Genomic DNA, 19,026 nt, shown 5'->3' with positions numbered 1-19,026 from the left:
TTTATACAGGCCAAGCAGCTTTCCTTTTGTGTCCTGCTCCATTTGGCATGTGCAGAAGCACAGCAGTGCTCTGGTCCCTTCCACCTTTTGCTCAGAGTGAAGTTTGTTAGATAAGCATGTTTACTACAATATAAATCCCTAACGCCAGCCCATTTTGTTCCTTGGTTTCTTCAATACTGGGATATAATTACCTTACGGTCCGACTACCACCTTCACTGAGAAGAGAAAGTAAAACAAGCTGACACCGCAGGCAAGCCTGCTGAAATGTTTGCTTTAAAGGAGCAGACTTCCAGTGGAAAAAAGCACTTCCTGCTGCTGTTTTCTACCTGTAGCCCAGTCCCTCCCGCCCTGTTATCACTTAGTCTATGCACTGTCACGTGGAACCTATAAATATAAATGAAGATAGTGAATTAAAATTATGGCTGTGGGTTGGTTGTGTAGTTGCATGGTGAGGGCAAAAGAGCAGCTGTGGTGAGTTCTGGAGGTCAAGGTTGGAATAGCTTCATACCAAAGCATTTCCACAACTATCAGTATTTTGCTGTGCTTTGTCTGAGGCAGGCCTACAAGGTGAACAAAAGGATCAGGTATGAATGACTCAGGTTGCATGCCTGCCCTATCCATTTACTTTCTCAAAGTATTTAGGTCAGTCTCTGAAGGTAAAAGTTACACGGTCTAAATGTGTTTAGGAACCAGGATGGACAGACACTTTCAGTTCAGTTCAATGCTACGAGGACAGGCACTATGAAAGACTTGCCCACCATAAAAAGGCTAAGTGATGATATATAACTTAGCACCCGTGTTCTTAAGCATGTTTTTAGTGTTTTAACCTCCTAATGTTTATTCCTCCCACACAGTAGTACTGCAATGGAAGTGCTGTCAGTAGAAGCTTTTATTTTCCAGCTTTGCTAAAAAATGATGTCTTTTTAATGTCAAATCTTACTCTGTCTTGAATATAAAAATTTCCAGAAGAGAGAAGCATTCATCTTACAATACTTCATGCATCTTTTATGACAATTAAAATAGACTTCACTAGCTGTTGTGTGTCAGGTGCATTTATATAAGCCAATGAAGTCTATCAGTTATTCAAGGCTCACAAGCACTGAAGTCATTCAAATGAAAGCAGGCAGGTGAAAGCACACAAATTTTAAACGGTACATAGCACTCATATAAGAAACAAATTAAGACAGGACCATGACGCAGAAGGGTGGATAGTACTTCATATTTACCTTTAGTTCCTGCTCTGCCACCAAGACCCTGTGGTGGCCATCATCAGTGTACCCTGTGGTTCAGCTCTGGGTTTATGAAACAAGCTAGTTCTACCTTCCTGGGGACAGGCTACACAAAATCACAAATTGTTCATCAGAACAATGACATTACTAACAGAATAATTAAAAAATATATATTAAAGTCCTATTTAAGTCAAACTTAATATCTGAAATTATATAGTATCCTTTAATTTTCTCAGCTCCACTCAAAAAGAGTGGAATTAGAGAGAAAGATTTGCAATCTGCAAAGGATGAAGCATATGTGTACATTCCAGTCCAGTGCATTTATGTCCTCATACTACAGAAGGCATTTAAACCTCTGAAAAGTTACAAAAGTATCTGTATTTTTTGTTCAGGCCTTTCATTTCAAAGGTTAAAACTGTACAGCAGCATTTAGGAGAATAAGCCAAAGCTGCACATCATTAGCTGATGCACTATTAACTGGTAGCACTTAAAAGGTGCCATCAAAACCATTTCTTAGGGCCACTTGTTTACTAGTTAAAAACACAAGTCTGAACACAGCTGTCTATATACATAGATTGTAAGTAAGCTGATGAAAACTGAAGGCAATTTCCTTCCTGAAATTTCATATATTACTTTGCATTACTATACAAAGTAAGATTCCAATTTGGAGTCCAGCTTTGCTGCGAAAGGTTTAAATGGAAATTTACTGTTCATTTTTGCATGGGCAGGAATCTTTAATTTTTGTTAGGTTTTGATCAGAAAGAAGAAATGTTGTAATAAAGGAAAACATCCTGTTTTTTCAGTTAGTCTATACAACACTACGGTAGGATGCAGTTATTGTCCCTCATCTCTGACATTTAACAATTAAATTGACAAAAAAGTAGTTTATATATAGTAGGGGATTTGTGTGCATGATATTCAGAGATATTAGCGTTCAATAATAAATCAGAAAAGGAAGATGCCATCATAGGTTAAATAATACATGTAAGAAATACATATACATATAAGCCTCATCTTTGGGCTGCATCAGGCACTAAAAACCAACAAACACTTCAACATCCACGGAATGTTTTGCATGGACCTCTATATTTCTAGATAAATCTCTTCAATGCAGAAGATTTTGTAGAAGACAAAGGTTGTTGTCATAAAATTTCTTTCCCAGTATTTTAGCAGAAGTCAGTAATGAATAGATTATAGATTCCTGAATAGCAATATTGATGAATAGCAATAAATTTCTGTTTTTTCTACTATCCATCACATCTCCAACTGAAACACACGACGTGTGCACTGCTGTAGACAGGCTGACTCAGTGTCCAATGACATATTTAGCAAGATGTCTTGCACGTGCTTTAGACAAATGCTGTTTCAAAAAAAATTAGCATTTAATGTACACCATGCATCACCATTAATAAGCTTTAAAATATGTAAGGCACATACATAAATAATAATCTTTACATATAAGGAAAGATTTTTAGTTATATATGCAGAGTAAATCATATGTGCTCACCCAGCATATAAAACAACCTCCATTTTCTCTGCGTTTTTCTAACTGCTAGATAACACTGCCTTCCTTCAAAAATATTCTTTCAAGTTACTTCATGCAGAACGAGTCAACAGGACGCAGACTGAATAATACAAGTGTTTATCGATGTAATTTCCTACCAACACAAGCATATCACAGCTCCCAGCAGAACAGACTTTGCCAGGAGGAGGCTAGGTTAGGCAAAGTTTTAGCACCTTTCCTGCTTTCATCACCTGCTGAGCAGGTACACTCAGCTCTTTCTTCTCCCCGTTTAGGTCACAGCTACATCACCTGAATTCTCCAGATAACAGAGGAAAATGAAGACCATGAACAAGGAACGCCAACACCAAAAACTGGTATGTTAAGGGATCACAATCTGGATCACAAACCTTTTGAGCTTATGATCTGCTTTGTTTACGCTGTTATTGGGGCCAGCTACAAGAGAGCTGTGTTACTGCACCCAATAAATCAATTTGTACACAAATACAAGGCAGGCACTTCCATGTCTTTTGAGCAGCAGAAACCTAATGAGCACAGGATAAGAGAAAAACTGAAAGCAGCTTCTCAGACAGGAAGTAATAATGAAGACAAAGTATTAATTTGAAATTTATAAATTTAAAAGAAATTACAGGTTTTACAAGCGAGTATGAGAGCTGCATAGAAACGCTATGGAACAAAAGATGAACGCATTAGGCAACACCCCCAGGCAGTGTATGAAGGAAACCTGCACGGCATACACACTTTGCATGATCACGACTACAAGCATTCATTTGGGCTGAGAAAAGAAAGTGACAGGGACGTGCAGGAGGAGGAGGAAAAACCATGTGTTTGGGAGAATAAAGGATCTTAGATGACAAGATATGAAACAAGGCTTCTGGATTGGCCTTCCCATTTTATTATTACAGCGAGTATTCCTGAAGCAACTGAAAATAGTAAGTTAAGCATATGCACAATACATATGCTACATTCAGACCTAGTCAGTGGTAACATACTTCCAAGCTCACTGAATATACAGCCAGAAAAGTACAGAAACTTTTTGTTTTAGAAGTATTTCATGAGAAGACATGACAGTTGTCACAGATGAAAATTGCTATCAAGGTGTGGTGGTTTATCCCAGCAAGGTGGGCCAAAAAAAATGCTAAGTTGTCAATCTCACAGTTGATCTTGCAAATGCTAGATTTTTATTTTTATTGCAAGATTGTACATGCAGTTTCCTTTTTGCTTTGTTTGAATAAACATGATTAAGACATACTGAGAAAAATCGGAGCAGCAAGAAGGCCAGAAAACAGCAATAACAACCTCAATTCCTTAGAGAGAAAGTGAATATTACATTAGAGCGATACAAATGTGTGAATTTAGCTACACTTAATAAATAAAGCAATGGATAGAAAAGGTTTTTTTCCTGTAATTGAGCAGTGCACAGAACCTAGATGTTAGTGAGTTACTCTAACAGCACTTTAGATTTAGTACTCATCTAGGCATGTCAGAAGCCAAAAGTCTGCTACGGTCATATTCAAAAGCAAAACAGGACTGGAGGAAAAAAAGAAAAATAAAGGAGAAGTCATAGAAAGTTATTAGAAATAGGCATAAATCATTATAAAGCTGAGCTCATGCCAAAACAAAGAAAAATAGAAAAACAATGAATCTAAAACATTTAAATTTAAAACCTACACCATGATAGACCAAGAGGAGATTTGCAGAACAACTCACTGCAGAACCTGTTACTTCTTTCTATGCTTTTTTCCAGCACACAGGTTGCAGCAACCTACCAGGCAGACTATAGACAACTCAAGGGCAACTGAGTATTTTAAAAAGAGAAGGGCACAGTGAAAGATTTAGTAACAGATATACTCCCCTCCTCTCCCAACAGAGGATCTCACTGAGAGGCTTCTGTGCAGGAAGCTCAAGTGCCTTTTTTTAAATTTATTTATTTTTAAAGAAACTACTGTTTCTTTCAATTGTAATTGAAAACTATATAAAGACAATCAAACAAAAAACACCTATAGTTTCTCTTCTTTGTTTATCCAAGGGTTCTAATGGACTAAAATCTATTGAACTATATACTGCAGCATGTAACCTCTTAAAGCTGAGAAATGAAAGTGGCAAACAAGATACCAGAGATCCATGATAACAGAGACCATTAAGTCTGATATCTGTACAATGCAAATACACAAAAGGAAGAAAAATTGTAAGCCTGTGAAGTGTGAAAAAAAAAAAAAAAAGATATACCAGGAAAAATTAGAATAAAAAGCCTTGACATGACACCCTTGTAGCAGTAAAAGTGCTGGAGGACAGGCAGATCCAGCTTGTATTTATCTCTCTAAGGGTGGTATATAAGGCTTCTCACAGAAGTCTTACAAAGAAATTACAAAGAAGGCTGTTACATGGACAAATAATAGACTAAGAAATAAAGGAATGAAGGGTAGAAATACGCAGCTCACATACTCCTAGGGAAATGATTATTGGTTTAGACTAATATACAATAAGACCTGTATTATTTAATGCATTTATGTGTGACCTGAAAAAAACAGCATATATAGAGATGCCAAATTCTGCTGATGATTTTGTGTTACACAGGGGAAATAAAACAACAAAAAACACGACCTATGATAAACTGCAGAAGGATTTAATGATTGATTAAGTGATAAAAGATGAAACAGTACATGCAAAATAAGAAAAAGTTATCCTATCACTATATGCACAGTGATAAGATCCGAACTCTCTACCACTACTCAGACTGAAACCTTGGAGCTATAACAAACTGCTTTGTCTGCGTGAGCTTAAAAAGCTACTGGAGAAAACAACGGCAGAAGAAACACCCACGGAGCACTCTCAAATATGAAGACCTCACCTGTCAGCCAGGAAATCTCTAGGCTGTAAAGTGCTAAACATGCTGAGAATTAACCAGCAGTTCCTGCACACCTTTAACGTGGCAGTACCGTATGAGTAAAATTGATGAGGAAAGCACTAGCACTGCACATAGAAAAATCTCCTTAGGTCTAGCAGGCGTGCTGTAAACAATAGTGTAAAGGATTCAGATGAAAATAAGATTAAAAAAATGTGTAACTGGAAAATGTTTGTCACCATTCAGACTCTCCAGCAGCAGCAATACTGATAGCACCTTCTGCAGGTCTTCATGCAGAGTTCACAGACTAACTCCTGCACTAGCTCACGTAGGATAGAAGAAAAAGCTGAATGATACCCAGAGGAAGAAAAACACAACTTCGTACGTTAATAGCTTCATCCAATAAGCTCTCTACTTATGTAAATCGGTTCCTTACTTATAAGAAGTCACAGGATGTCAAGCATTTGTCAGTTAATAGCACGAAACAGGGAAGGATAATTTACATGTTTGATGAAGAGTCGCATGGAACAAGCTTTCACCCACAGGTCTTTCTGGCAGCTAAGTCACTGGGGGGTAGAGAGGAGGGAAAAAATGTCATTTTTGACATTAGATCTTCTCCCACACTTGAACAAATTCTCCATATACCATAAAACATACGGATGTCTCAACTGATCAGTACTGCGCTGTATAGTCCTGAACTTTTGTGAAGCTCCAGGCATCCATCGTTTTACTGAATTGAGTTCCTTTAATAAGAAGGCCTTACTGTAAAAGAATCTGAAAGTGTCTGAATTGCAATGTAAATTACTGTACTTTTACTTTGATAGGATACTAGAATGAATAACCTGTGTTCACTGCTAAACTCTACTGTTCCTATCATGCTCAACACAACACTGAACAAATAAATCCGTATGTGCAGACATGGCAGAGAGACGGTTAGCTGTTGCGTTTGAAAAAGCCTCTTCATGACTTTCATTATATGATAAACTTGAAGCTTTTTTTTTCTAATCTTTTGTCACAAAAACATGTTTCTGAAGTGCTACATGTAAAGCTTATCTCATACTTAACGTCAAGATAAAGACACTAAAGTAGTACTTGCAGATAAAACCAAACTGTTCTACTATCATTATGTACTTTAGTTCATAATAACAAATACACTCTGTGCCACGAGTTACAACAGGGAAGCTAGAGTTTAGATTACACCATAGCTATCTAACCCAAATTTGGGTTAGCTTGAAAAAGCAGCAGCCAGGAACAGCTCAAAACCATGTTATAAATCCTGTCTCAAAGAAAGTTAGGCTGGTACACAGCAGGGATGTGTATCACATTTATGGTAACCAAAAACATCCACAAAACCACAATCAGCTTCCTGGATGCCAGTAGTTTTTATAATTCATTTTCTGTCCTCAATTTGTATTAAAGGACCCCAAAACGCACACTCTGTCCCCTGGATTTCAATGCCTTCTGTAAAATAAAGCTAGTATTAATGAATCATTGTCTGGCTTCTTAAAAAGCATCCAGCAGCTAAAAACAACCCCCTGTATTTGCAGACTGCCTTGAAGCATTGACATCTTCCAGCTCTGACCAACAGCGTGAGATTCTTAAGCCACCGTTCCAAGAAAATCGTCTCCTACTCCTTGGCTTTCGTCAGCCTTGTTCTCTACTCCTCCAGTATTTACCTTTGCTATAGTTACAGGCAGAAAAAGAAGCTTGTTACATCAAAGAGTGGAGGTCTTGCTGCGGAGTTCAAAACTATGCTAGGACTGTATTGTAATCATCTGGTCTTCTGGGACTACTAAAAAAGAAAACACATGACTGAAGCATCAGAAATAACAGCCTGTCACCCAAGTCAAGCAGTTTGTTAGAAGACTTGAACAAGTTTGCTTTAAGGAGTTCGCAAGTGAAATATACTAGCTATAAAATATAATTTTCTTGCAGATCTCTGCAGTAGCCCATTTGTAAATAAAGTCTAACAACGTTGAAAATGGAAAGCTTTTGTAACATTAGACAGGGAATAAGCAACAAGAATGCACGTACATGCACAGTAAATAATGCAGGCATAATCTGTTCAAGCAATGCTTTCATGGAAAATGTTTTCATGGAAAAACTAGGAAAAAGAAAGCTTCAGGGCATGCCCACACAGGCATATTGACCTAAACAGATGCAGCAGAATACATTTTGTGCTAAATCTCACTAGAAGGTATTTCTTTTGGAGTCAAGTCCTATTAACGCACTTCTAAAGGGAAATGTTACAGTAGCTCTTTTTTTTGGAGGAAGCGTTCCTTTTCAAAAACACAGATTGGTGAAATTTAACCAGAACCAACAAAACCCAAATTTTCAAGCAACAGTCCGCAGCTCTTTAATACAGATTTTATTTTCATTGTGAAACAAGCTCTCTAAAAACCCAACCACACTTAGGAACAAAGGCATATACATATTAATGACAAAAAGAAAGAATAATTTTATTTCTAGAAGCAGCTATGTAAACATATCAAAATGAAACGGGAAAAAAATTCAAACACCTTTCAGGAATGAGATTTAAACTGTTCGTCTGCAGGCAGAATGTCTATTATAAATAGGCTTTTAGAAAAAGTTGGTCTGTACATTTTGTAACAAAAATTAATGTTCTAATAGCTTTTGTGTGTCACTGGATTGTACTATAGAGCTCTCAGTGTTCAGAGGAGCCAGTCTGAATCTCTAGAGACATCCTCCTACTCTCTTTGCACAAGCTCCAGGAGTTCAGTGCTATTGTGCGCAGTACCTGCGTTGCACTAAAGTTTCTAGAAAGACTGACTGATGTTCCACTTGAGAGCAGACATTAAGCATCATGTCATAAACATGATCTGTTCATACATGTATAGTAAGTATATAATGATACAAACAGAGGAACTGACTGGAGAGGGAGAAACATTTTGTAAAACAAACATCACTGTTTTAATAAATGGTTTTACTACTTCAGACCATTACTTGCTCATCCATGAATGTTCACTGTTGATTGTCCCCCTGTACTCAGCTCTGGTGAGGCCGCACCTCGAGTACTGTGTTCAGTTTTGGGCCCCTCGCTACAAGAAGGGTATTGAGGTGCTTGAGCGGGTGCAGAGAAGGGCGACGAAGCTGGTGAGGGGCCTGGAGAACAAGTCCTACGAGGAGCGGCTGAGGGAGCTGGGCTTGTTCAGCCTGGAGAAGAGGAGGCTCAGGGGTGACCTTATCGCTCTCTATAGGTACCTCAAGGGAGGCTGTAGCGAGGTGGGGGTTGGCCTGTTCTCCCACGTGCCTGGTGACAGGATGAGGGGTAATGGGCTAAAGTTGCACCAGGGGAGGTTTAGGTTGGATATTAGGAAGAACTTCTCTACCAAGAAGGCTGTTAGGCATTGGAATGGGCTGCCCAGGGAAGGGGTGGAATCACCATCCCTGGAGGTCTTTAAAAGTCATTTAGATGTTGAACTTAGGGACATGGTTTAGTGGGGGACTTGTTAGTGTTAGGTCAGAGGTTGGACTTGATGATCTTGAGGTCTCTTCCAACCTAGACAATTCTGTGATTCTGTGATTCAATCCTTTCATCCATTCAGAAGTGTTCTGTATTCTTCTCTAACTGTAAAATAAGGGCTGGGTACAATTAACAGTATAATGCACTTTTTTTTTTTTTTTTTTTAAATGTGCTTCTACTTACAAAATAATACCTTAAGACAGTCCTGCTTGCCCCGAGAACAGTTAAATATATTTGTAAAAGCACACACTGTGAGGCACTCTATTCTGAAAGGTGATAACAGGGATGAGAGTGAGGGGAATAACATTTGTTTAGAGAAGTGCTAAAGTCTAGAACTCAACTTTGCTTTCTATGGGAGCAGCAATGGCTTTGTAGATACGATAACAGTCTTAGTCACACCACAATTGCAAGTCATCAAAATAGCATTAAATTGAAAAGGGAACAACTTCTGCACCCCCACAAAATGAAGGCAAATTGTCAGGAGAGCAGTGAAAAAAAGCATGTAGGCGGAAGACTAAGAGTTATGATATTATAGAGAGTATAAATCTTAAAAGTGGAGGGAAAACTATTCTTAAAAGGTATTTCTTTCTAGTGTAGCTATTATTGTACAATGATCATTTAAAGTAATTTAAAATAATTTTACACACAACTAATAATATAGCCCTGCACCTCAGGTTTATCTCAATTTATCAATAAAAATTTGATCATACATGTTGCCAAACTGGAAAATTAAAAGTAAATAAGCCTTTTGTCATTTCTCAGTTGAACTTAAACACTGTTAACCCTCCCCACCAAAACAAAACTAAGGACATCAACCTGCAGAAAAGCAACATCAGAAAGAGTTGCAATCATAAACCTTACCAAGCCCACATATTTTTGTAGGTGAGGAACTGAAGTTATCACAACAACCTGTACAACGTTCTACAGGCTTACTGAAATTCTGCAGTGGATGCTCTTTAACTTAGACACCATCGGTTCGTTAGCTTACAATCAAAACAGATGACCCTTAAAAAATAAAAGGTTGTTTTGCAGGTCCATAGTGCCTTGTTAACTTGCTCACTAAGCACTTCAAGTAACTAACTTTGCAAACAGTTGGTTTTATTTCCCAGTTTACTTTTACCAGTCTCATCTCCTAACTTTTGTAAGGAAGTAGGCCTTCCACTGCTGCAAATGGTCCCTCTAAAAACACGGTTTCGAATCTCTCCTATGCATTAGTTTGCTGCAGTTTTCTTTAAACATTGTTGTACGGACTAGGTACTTCCAAATGTTTTCCTCCAAAACTACTGCAAAACATCTACAGAGGTCAGTCGGACTCCAGAGGTTCCTGCTGATGATGAGTTCAGGCACATTCTGTTAGAGCCTTGGTTCAGATGAGGAATGTGCTTTTAACTTCCCAGCTGGTCCCATTTACAGCATTTTGTTAGCACGCTGGAACACACATACTGGATGCCTTCTGGAGGAAACTAAATGGAAAAAAAAAAATGTATTTCCAACTACTAGATTTAATTTAGACCAGCTGAAGTTTGGTATAAATACATCCTACAAGATGGATACAATTTGAACCTTGGATCCTCAGCACCAAACAATTGACTCCTATTTCATTACACAATTTATTCATGTGAATGTAGCTTTCCCTTCTATTGCTCATTTCTATCGCTCTAACAACATCGGGACTCTACTAGAACAAACATTTTGTTATCATATACTAAAACAGATTAAGGAATTGATCCACCTGTAAAAATTACGGAGGATGATGATCCAGCCAGGGCACTTTCCTTAATTTGGCTCAGTGTGGGCAAAAAATTTATTGTGCTGGTACAGCCCAGTGGAAGAGTGGAAAGAGGAAACTAACTTCAGCTACATGTGGAGAAATATTTCTTATACTTAAGCAACCCCCAGATACCCAACCAGCATCAAATTCAAGAATGCAAAAGTTACTTCTGTTAAGGGACCTGTAAGTCTTTGTTTATCTGCCAAAGAAAATGTTTATATACATCTTAAATGGTAAAAAAAAAAAAAAAAAAAAAAAAAAAAAAAGGCCAGGAAGGAATTTTCTTCTTCCTCATAAACGGACATCCAATCCTACTCCCACGGATGGTAAAAACCTTACTCACGCCAATAGCAGCAGACCCGAAAAATGCCAATTTCCATTGTTCTTCGCTAATTACGACTATGTTCCAAAATTTTATCTGAAAATACAGTCATTAACTTTGGTTTGTATAGAATCCTTTCTCCCCCTCAGTAATACTTGGCAATGAGTTTTCCAGAAGCCCTAGTAATTACAGGTAAAGCTTGAAGGGACATCAATAAAATGACAGATAAATTGTTAAGTAATTAATACTTCAAGGCATAATCCTCCCATTCTAACAATCAAAGATTTTTCTGAGTTTTCTTCAAGCTTTGCACAAACATTTCACTTTGCCTCCACAGTTAGCCTGTATAAGCAAACTGCCAGAAAATGAAGACAAAGAAGTGCTAAAATAGAGCTTTGAAGCAAAGGTTCTTTGTAACCTTAAGTGGAATAGGTTAACATTTGGAAAATATTCGTAAGTTAGCAATGTTTCCTATTTGTTAGCTTTCATTTAGCAATGTATTGGGGATGCACTGTTGTACACTGTTACAGTGTTGTAAATTGTCTGTGAGGTGTTTTTTTGTGTACTGTTTATAAATTTTATGTCACACAATTTATAAAATAATCTAAGAAATACAAAGAACTGCATGAACTTTAGAAGGTTAGGCAGAAGTCCACTCATCTACAAACATAAGACAGTGGTTTCTGCCCTCAAAGCTCATAGTAACAATACTTTCCCCCAATGCTCTCAATTCTGGAGCAAGAAATTTGTGTATATTGCCTTAACAACAAAAAAAATGGACAAAGGAAAAAATATTCCTCTAACCAAAGAGACATTTCTCGAAGCACTGCAACTCTGTTCTACAGTCCTCTCAAAACTTCCTAAACTCTGATCATCTTCTCAAACTCTATCCCAAACTTTGAGATACTACCTGATTCCTTTTCTCCAGCTGTACTGGCTAGCAAATGTACATGAACAATGTAAAAAGAAAAAAGCTACACAAATAAAATCCTGTTCATGCACGTATAAGAAATTGTCACCCTCACACTGCATACCAGATTTCTGTTATCCTAGAATGCCCTCTTGCCTCCTCTTCTACTGCTGACCAGCAGACAGTCTTCTAACAATTTTTAAGAAAGACACTTTGCATACTTGAAAGCAGTTTAGGCGCTACAATAAAAAGAAGCACATCCAGATAAGCTGGAATGAGAGTCAGTCCAGCTCAAGTTACCATTATGGCTGACTCAAACTAATTACTTGAATGCAGAGATCCCAGGCAAGCATCCTATTATTAGCACACTTACCTAGAACATCGATTCATAAGCCTCTTTCACTCTTCCAAAAACATTAATAGGAGCAGAATTTAGATACTCAGCTGACTAAGTGAACATGTTGATGGTGCCTTTTTTTTTTTTTTTTTTTTTAAAGCCATGCTCCATGTACACACATGGGAAACAATACCCACTAGCAAGAATTATGCTTTTAAGCCTATTTTGGAGGACCCAGTGTTCTTACAAGGTACATAGCACATGGATAGAAATTGAGGGCATGTGCACCTGGGATGCAGAGAAGTGTTTTAGAAGATTTGAGTCTTAGTCTGTTTCAACAAACTTCAAGTTTCAGTAGCCAGTAGCCACTGGTCTTCCTTGCTGTATACCATGTTCCTACTGATGAAGACTATCAAAACAATGACAGAACTTATTTAAGCAACTGGCAACTCTCCTGTAATTTGCTTACATGAATACTGATGACTCAATGGTTTTAAAATTTTGGAAACCTTAATTAGTAGTGCATATGCTTTGCTCACCAGTAAACTTCCTGCCCAGGAACATTCACGAAAGAGTAACAACTTTGTTTTTCTTTAAAAAAAAACAAAACAACAACACAAGAGTCAACATACTGATACACATTCATTCCTAACTCATTCCATACACAGAAGCAGTAACTTATATAGGCAGAGCTTTGCAGAGAAAACAACAGTTTTGGGTAGAATAACCCTCATTAAAAACAACGAAAAAAAAAGAAAAAAAGATCTACAAATCATCTTAAGCTCATCAACTGAATATATTTTTTCCCATCAAATCCAGGTTTGATTTACACAAAGTGTAAATCCAGTGCTGTTACCGCTTATTGTGAAATTGATTATATAAGGAATAACAAACACTACCTAATGATGTATTAGCCTAAGATGAACTGAAAAACTGCCAAGAAAAAGCCTTCAGTATAGGCTTTTGACCCAAATGAAGTACCTATGCAGCTGAGGATGTGTATTGTGCTTAAGTGCTTTCCTGAGTCAGAGCCAGGGGCATTGACTCCATTGCTAGATTATGCTGCAAGATACCAATAAAGCTGCAGGAGTAGAAGATAGGTGTTTCCTGGAAACAAATTACTTCATGTTCATATCAATGCTATGCTTTAAACACAGTATGCGTAAGCAGAAAATGTAAGGAAAAGCACGTATCAGAAATACAGAAATTTTGGCAGAAATATTCCAAGAGTAACAGAATGGCTGAGGCTGGAAAGGCCCCCAGGAGGACATCTGGTCCAACCCCTGCTCAACCAGGGCCAACTACAGCAGGTTGCCCAGTACCACATCCAAGCAGCTTTTGAAAATCACCAAGGAGGAGAATCTACAACCTCCCTGGGCAACATGTGCCAGTGCTCAGTCACCCACACAGTAATGAAGTGCTTCCTGGTATTCAGACAGAACCTTCCATGTCTCAGCTTGTGCCTGCTGCCTCTTGTCCTGTCCCTGGGCACCACTGAAAACAGATTGTATCAGTCCTCTGCCAAGCCCTCTCTCCTCTAAGCTGAAGAGTCCCACCTCTAAGCCTTTCTTCACAGAAGAGATGCTCCAGTCCCTTAATCACTTTCGTGGCCCTTCACTGGGCTCCCTCCAGCAGCTCCATGTCTCTCTCATACTGTCAAGCCCAGAACTGAGCCCAGTACCCTGTGAGTGGCCTCAGCAGTGCTGAGCGGAGAGGAAGGATCCCTCTCAACCTGCTGGCAATGTTCCTCCTAAGGCCTAGGATGGGATCTGCCTCCTTGGCTGCAGGGGCACGTGGACATGTGGTAGGTAGGTTTGAGGTGAAACCGCCTTTCAGGATCATCATATGGCGGACAAAGCACACCACTCCTTCTCCAACTGAAATCACAGCACTTTTATTGAAGACTACATTACTTGTATAAAATGCTACAAGCTTAAAATTTGTATTATGAGATACTTCTGTCATAAAGAGGAAGTGTTCTAAGCCTTTAATAATTCTTACTGTGATAGCTTTCTGTACAGCAATGTGTTGGTTTTATCTGTCCTCTTCTGCATCACTTGCCGTCATCAGAGGAACTAGTGACACATAGTGACTGTTCAAAGCAACTGGCTTACTTTTTCGAGGAAGAAGCAGCAACTGCTCTTCTCAAAGCATCTGTTCTATGTCCTTTCATAGAATCAGAACACAACAGAACTACACGTCATGGACACAAGACTGGATCCTTTGCTCTTCCTACATCTATCAGCAACTGGAACATTATTTATTGGTAAAGGCTCTAGTGATTCAAAGGAATATCTATTCTGGCAATCTTCAGAATATTCAAAGTGCCAATTTTCAATTTGTGATTTTCATATTTATGTTTCAATAAGCAGATATATATGATTGTGTGAACTTTTGTGGATTTGTGCTTCTCTTTCTGAAGTCCTACTTAAATCCCTGTTTTTAAGTTTTGATGTCCACTGCTGCTGTTCATAGAAGAAAAATTCTCTGCTACCCCTATTTGAGAATTTTTCAGTTCTAGAAACTATTAGTATTATAACAAACTTTTCAAGTCTAAAATAACTGTAGAAGAAAATACTGGATGAAGAAACATGCTCTTACTGAACACATCTGCTACCTACATCCACTCAAATCTTAGCCGTTAAGAGACTCTGGCAAGATATAATTGCAACAGTAGCTCATTCTACAGCATTAAATACTTCAGTATATTAAGGGGATGTAAAGGGCAATGACAGTGTTACCAGTACCAAAAAGATTTTTATGGGAATTGATTTAAATCAGAAATGAGTCACAACTGAAATGGAGAAATGTATCAATACTTGACAGTCCTCTTTTATAGGGGTGCAAAGAGAATCACCTTTAATACAAAAACCAGCACAGAGATCATTAGTAAATACACAGACCTGTAAAGAGACAGAATTGAGACAAAGCTTGATATGACTTTAAAAGCCCAATATTGATACAGAATAGAAAATCTCCAGATTAGCTAAAAGATATCTGACAGAATCTGTTTAAAATAACACTGAATTGATAGTATGTATTAATTTTCAGAATTGCGCATGAATGTGGGCACCAACAGCAGAAACCGATGCCTTTCCGTTTTAAGTGATACTATAAAAAAGTGCAAGATAACTCCACACCATATTCCTAATATTGTTGCTATTCTCTTCTTGTTGAAGCATACTAAGAAACCGAAGAATGAAGAAAGGAAGAAAACATACCTGTTAGCGCTAATCCTAAATTAAGGATCATGTAATTAATGTCAGAATTGTCAATTCTCCAGCATCTCTGAATTGTTTTACTGGTGGGTGAGATGACAAAGCTTGTAGTGATACCTTGAAGCATGTTCGAAATTCAAGTATCTTTTTTTTTTTTCTTCTGTTGGGAACGAGCCCTTTGGTACCAAAGAACCAAGAAAGTTCCAGAATTCAATTTCAAATTAGATATAAGAAGCACTAACACTGCCACAATATTGGCCTGAACCACATGCAGTGCTTACCTACATCTGATGCATGACACAGAGATATTCACACATTTAATAATTTTAAATCATTGGATAGCTTTATTACCTTCAATAAAGCAAGTCATATGTATATACAGGTATTAAGCCATGCACCCAGTTTCAGAATTTAAAGTCCAAGAAAATTAAAGAGCAGTAGAAGTGTTATACCCGGACTAGTAAACTTCTTGCAGAAGCGTTAGATTACAAACCGAATTTAAAGTGAAACTCAGCAGCTGAACACCAGAGCCAGATACTTTTCTTCCTACTTTTTGCAAGAAACTTTTCTCTCATCCCATAATCAAAGTTCATGAAACTGAACAGGTTCACAATAAGGAAGAAAAAGTATTTCTTCTGCCTTTTAAAATGTATCTTCATTCTTAATCTGATTTCTTGACTGCCAATCTTAACTTTATATGAAACAGGAGTGACAGAAATATCAGTTTATTATTCCCTCACAGTAGTATCTATTCATCCAGATTAGAACTCATACTAAAGCTACAGTTAACAAGCAGTATAGCTAGTTAAAGAAATTAAATTGAAACCTTAATATTCTGCTAAATTACATTTAATTCTTCCTGCCCATTTTTCACAGAAACTTCTTTCCTGTTGCTCTGTGTACGTGAGAAATAGTGGATGGCAAAAAAAAAAACACAAAAATATGTACAAAATAAGCAGCAAAAAACTTCTCTTCCAAAACAATAGGTTAAGAAATTAGAGACATTTATTTTTCTACTTGACAGTGTCACTTTAAAGCAAGAGCTGAATGTGTGTTTGTACTTTATTCTCTTAATGTTTACCATAACCCAATTTTGCAGAGAAATTGCTTTCATGCTTACCATTTTTTTCAGCTTTCTCCCTGCTATGGGAGTAGTCAGAACCTGAAGGAAAAGTTGCAGCATCTCCTGAGGGTGGTCCTGACCTCCGATTGTTCTCACTGTGGTCCACAGCAGCAGCATTCAGCTGGGACCTTCCAAGATGTTGCTGTGGCTGAGGAGGACTTGATTGGGGATCAGAATCTGAATTCATTTTAGCTGCAAAAGAAGAAAATTGTAATTAATTATAAGGTAGCATGATTAATACATGAAAACCGAATAAAACTTAAGATGGGAATATATTCATACAATTACTTGAACAAAAAACCTTGAAAAGGGCAAGAATGTCAATAGCAACCACAAGACATATAAAAACATCCCTGAATAATGCTAAGCATTAACAGTTATTATTGAATAAGAATCTTCATATATGTATAATTAAGCAAGAACATTTACTGCCTTTTTTCCTTAACTAAACGAGAATTGCTTCTCAAGTCTTGATAAAATAAAAATCATGAATTGATCCCATAAAAACTGTATATAAATAATCTGAACCTAATTTTGCACTTCCACATGCAACAAAAAAAAGACTAGCCCCTAACTTTTTATAGAACAGTATCAACCATTCTAAAGTGACAGAAAAATCACTTCATATTAAGGACCTGGTCCACAGCCACCATCTCAATCAGGCAACAGGGTAAGAAGAGAAGGATAAGGCAAAGGAGGAGGAAATGTGGAGCTATGACACTGGAAATGAGAGGAGGTACACCCCCAAAGACATGCTGTGTTGAAACTGACAAGATCCAAAATAAAGTCACTCGACTTACTACTTAGTTACTATTTTATGTTATTTAATAACTTTTACATAGAAAACAGTAGGGCAGGGAGGGAGAGGCCTTACAATTCCTTACAAGAGAAGGCCCAAACTCCCACTGTAAAGCCTCTCCTGACCGGGGAGGGGATCTCTGTTCTGCAGTTTGATTGCTTCCATTAGTAAACTTTCACAGAAGTGCTTACTGAAAACTTAGCTTTTACAAGGCAGGAAGCAGAGAGGTACACAGACACTACCACGGTGTAACACAGAGTAACTCCAGCTGCTCTACAGCAACTTACTTCCCAGGAATGTGGCAATTCACAGCTAACACTGTAAAAGGTGTCTGCCAACAAGCTGCATTTTTAAATTCTGTGCGTATTTCCACCTAACGATGTGGAAGCAATAAGCCAAAACTGCAGATGCAGTCCCTAATTCAGGCAACAACTCCAGCCCTAATTAGAGGGCACTAAAATCACAGCAGGATGCGAGAAGCACCAACTGTATTATCAGCACACAGCATTCTTTGCAACTTAGACAACGTGCTTGCCAAAATGAAGCTTCCTTAAACTACCAAAAAACGTTTTACTGAAAAAAAGAAATGCATTTCTATCTTGTATCTCTATAAAGTTATAAATAAACCAACACAGCCCAGTTCACCCAACCTTCGGACAAGCCCTAGGAAAACACAGAGATTAAAATACTTTCCAGTAAGCCAGCAAGAGTATTTTTAACCACCATACAAGCACAAAAGTTACTCAGCATCTTGTTGTGAGCGTGACCTTGGCGCAGGGAGGCAGAGCAGGGTAGGACCAGCCCGGGGATGCACCCCACCGCGGACCCCCAGCGCCTGTGGGGCGGCCCCAATCCAGGACGAGGAACCGGGCACCGGAGGCCTGAGTCCGTGGGCGTGCTGTGAGCAGGACGGGACTTACCTCGGGCTGAGCGAGCCACCAACAGCACTCCTCTCTCGCACGCCTCTCCCCGTCCTACAAAGGGCTCCCCAAGTTTCCCTAAGTGCCGGGGCTCCCCCAGAAACCCCGCAGGGAGCGGGAGTCAGGCAGGGAAGCTCGGGCTGTCCTCCCCCAAGCCCTGCGGGGGGAAGGCAGCAGCAGGCACTGCCGGCGGAAAGTTTCTCCGCCTGCTGCCGGGTGCCGAGTGGGGCGGTGGCGGCGGCCCTAAGGGGCGGCCCCGTCCCGCCCCCGGCCGCGGCCCCCTTCCCGCGGCGCCTTGCGAGGGGGCAGTGCCGCCACCATTCCCCGCCCGCTGCTCCAAAGGGAGGAGAGGCCGGGAAGGGGACGCTGATAGTGGGGGCTGCCCGCGCTGAGAGGGTGGCTGTCCGCAGGGTGCCGTGAGGGAGGTAGCTGGGGAGGGCTTCGGCAGCTCCAAAATGGCAGCGCGGGGCGCTGAGGGCGGTGGGGGTCGAGCGTCGGTGGGCAGCGCCTCACGGCTCCCCCTTGAGGCGTCCGAGGCGCGGGCGA

The 19,026-nt window shown here is 39.1% G+C and overlaps 1 protein-coding gene across 1 annotated transcript in view; it reads right to left on the bottom strand.

Moving 5' to 3' along the window:
• Nucleotides 1–18,675, bottom strand: part of WFS1 (wolframin ER transmembrane glycoprotein) — a 37,246-nt gene extending 18,571 nt beyond the window's left edge. The window contains exons 1-2 of the mRNA XM_084285468.1: nt 18,481–18,675; nt 16,759–16,953 (exon numbers count right to left, since the gene is read on the bottom strand). Coding sequence (XP_084141594.1) covers nt 16,759–16,948 — 190 coding nt within the window. The 5' untranslated portion in view covers nt 16,949–16,953; nt 18,481–18,675. The remainder of the gene's footprint in view (nt 1–16,758; nt 16,954–18,480) is intronic.
• Nucleotides 18,676–19,026: the final 351 nt, after the last annotated feature.

The sequence above is a fragment of the Netta rufina genome (assembly GCF_964035555.1).
Source record: "Netta rufina genome assembly, chromosome: 4".
NCBI lineage: Eukaryota > Metazoa > Chordata > Aves > Anseriformes > Anatidae > Netta > Netta rufina.
The sequence above is the reverse complement of the archived record's forward strand: the minus strand, read 5'-3'. Positions and strand labels throughout refer to the sequence as shown.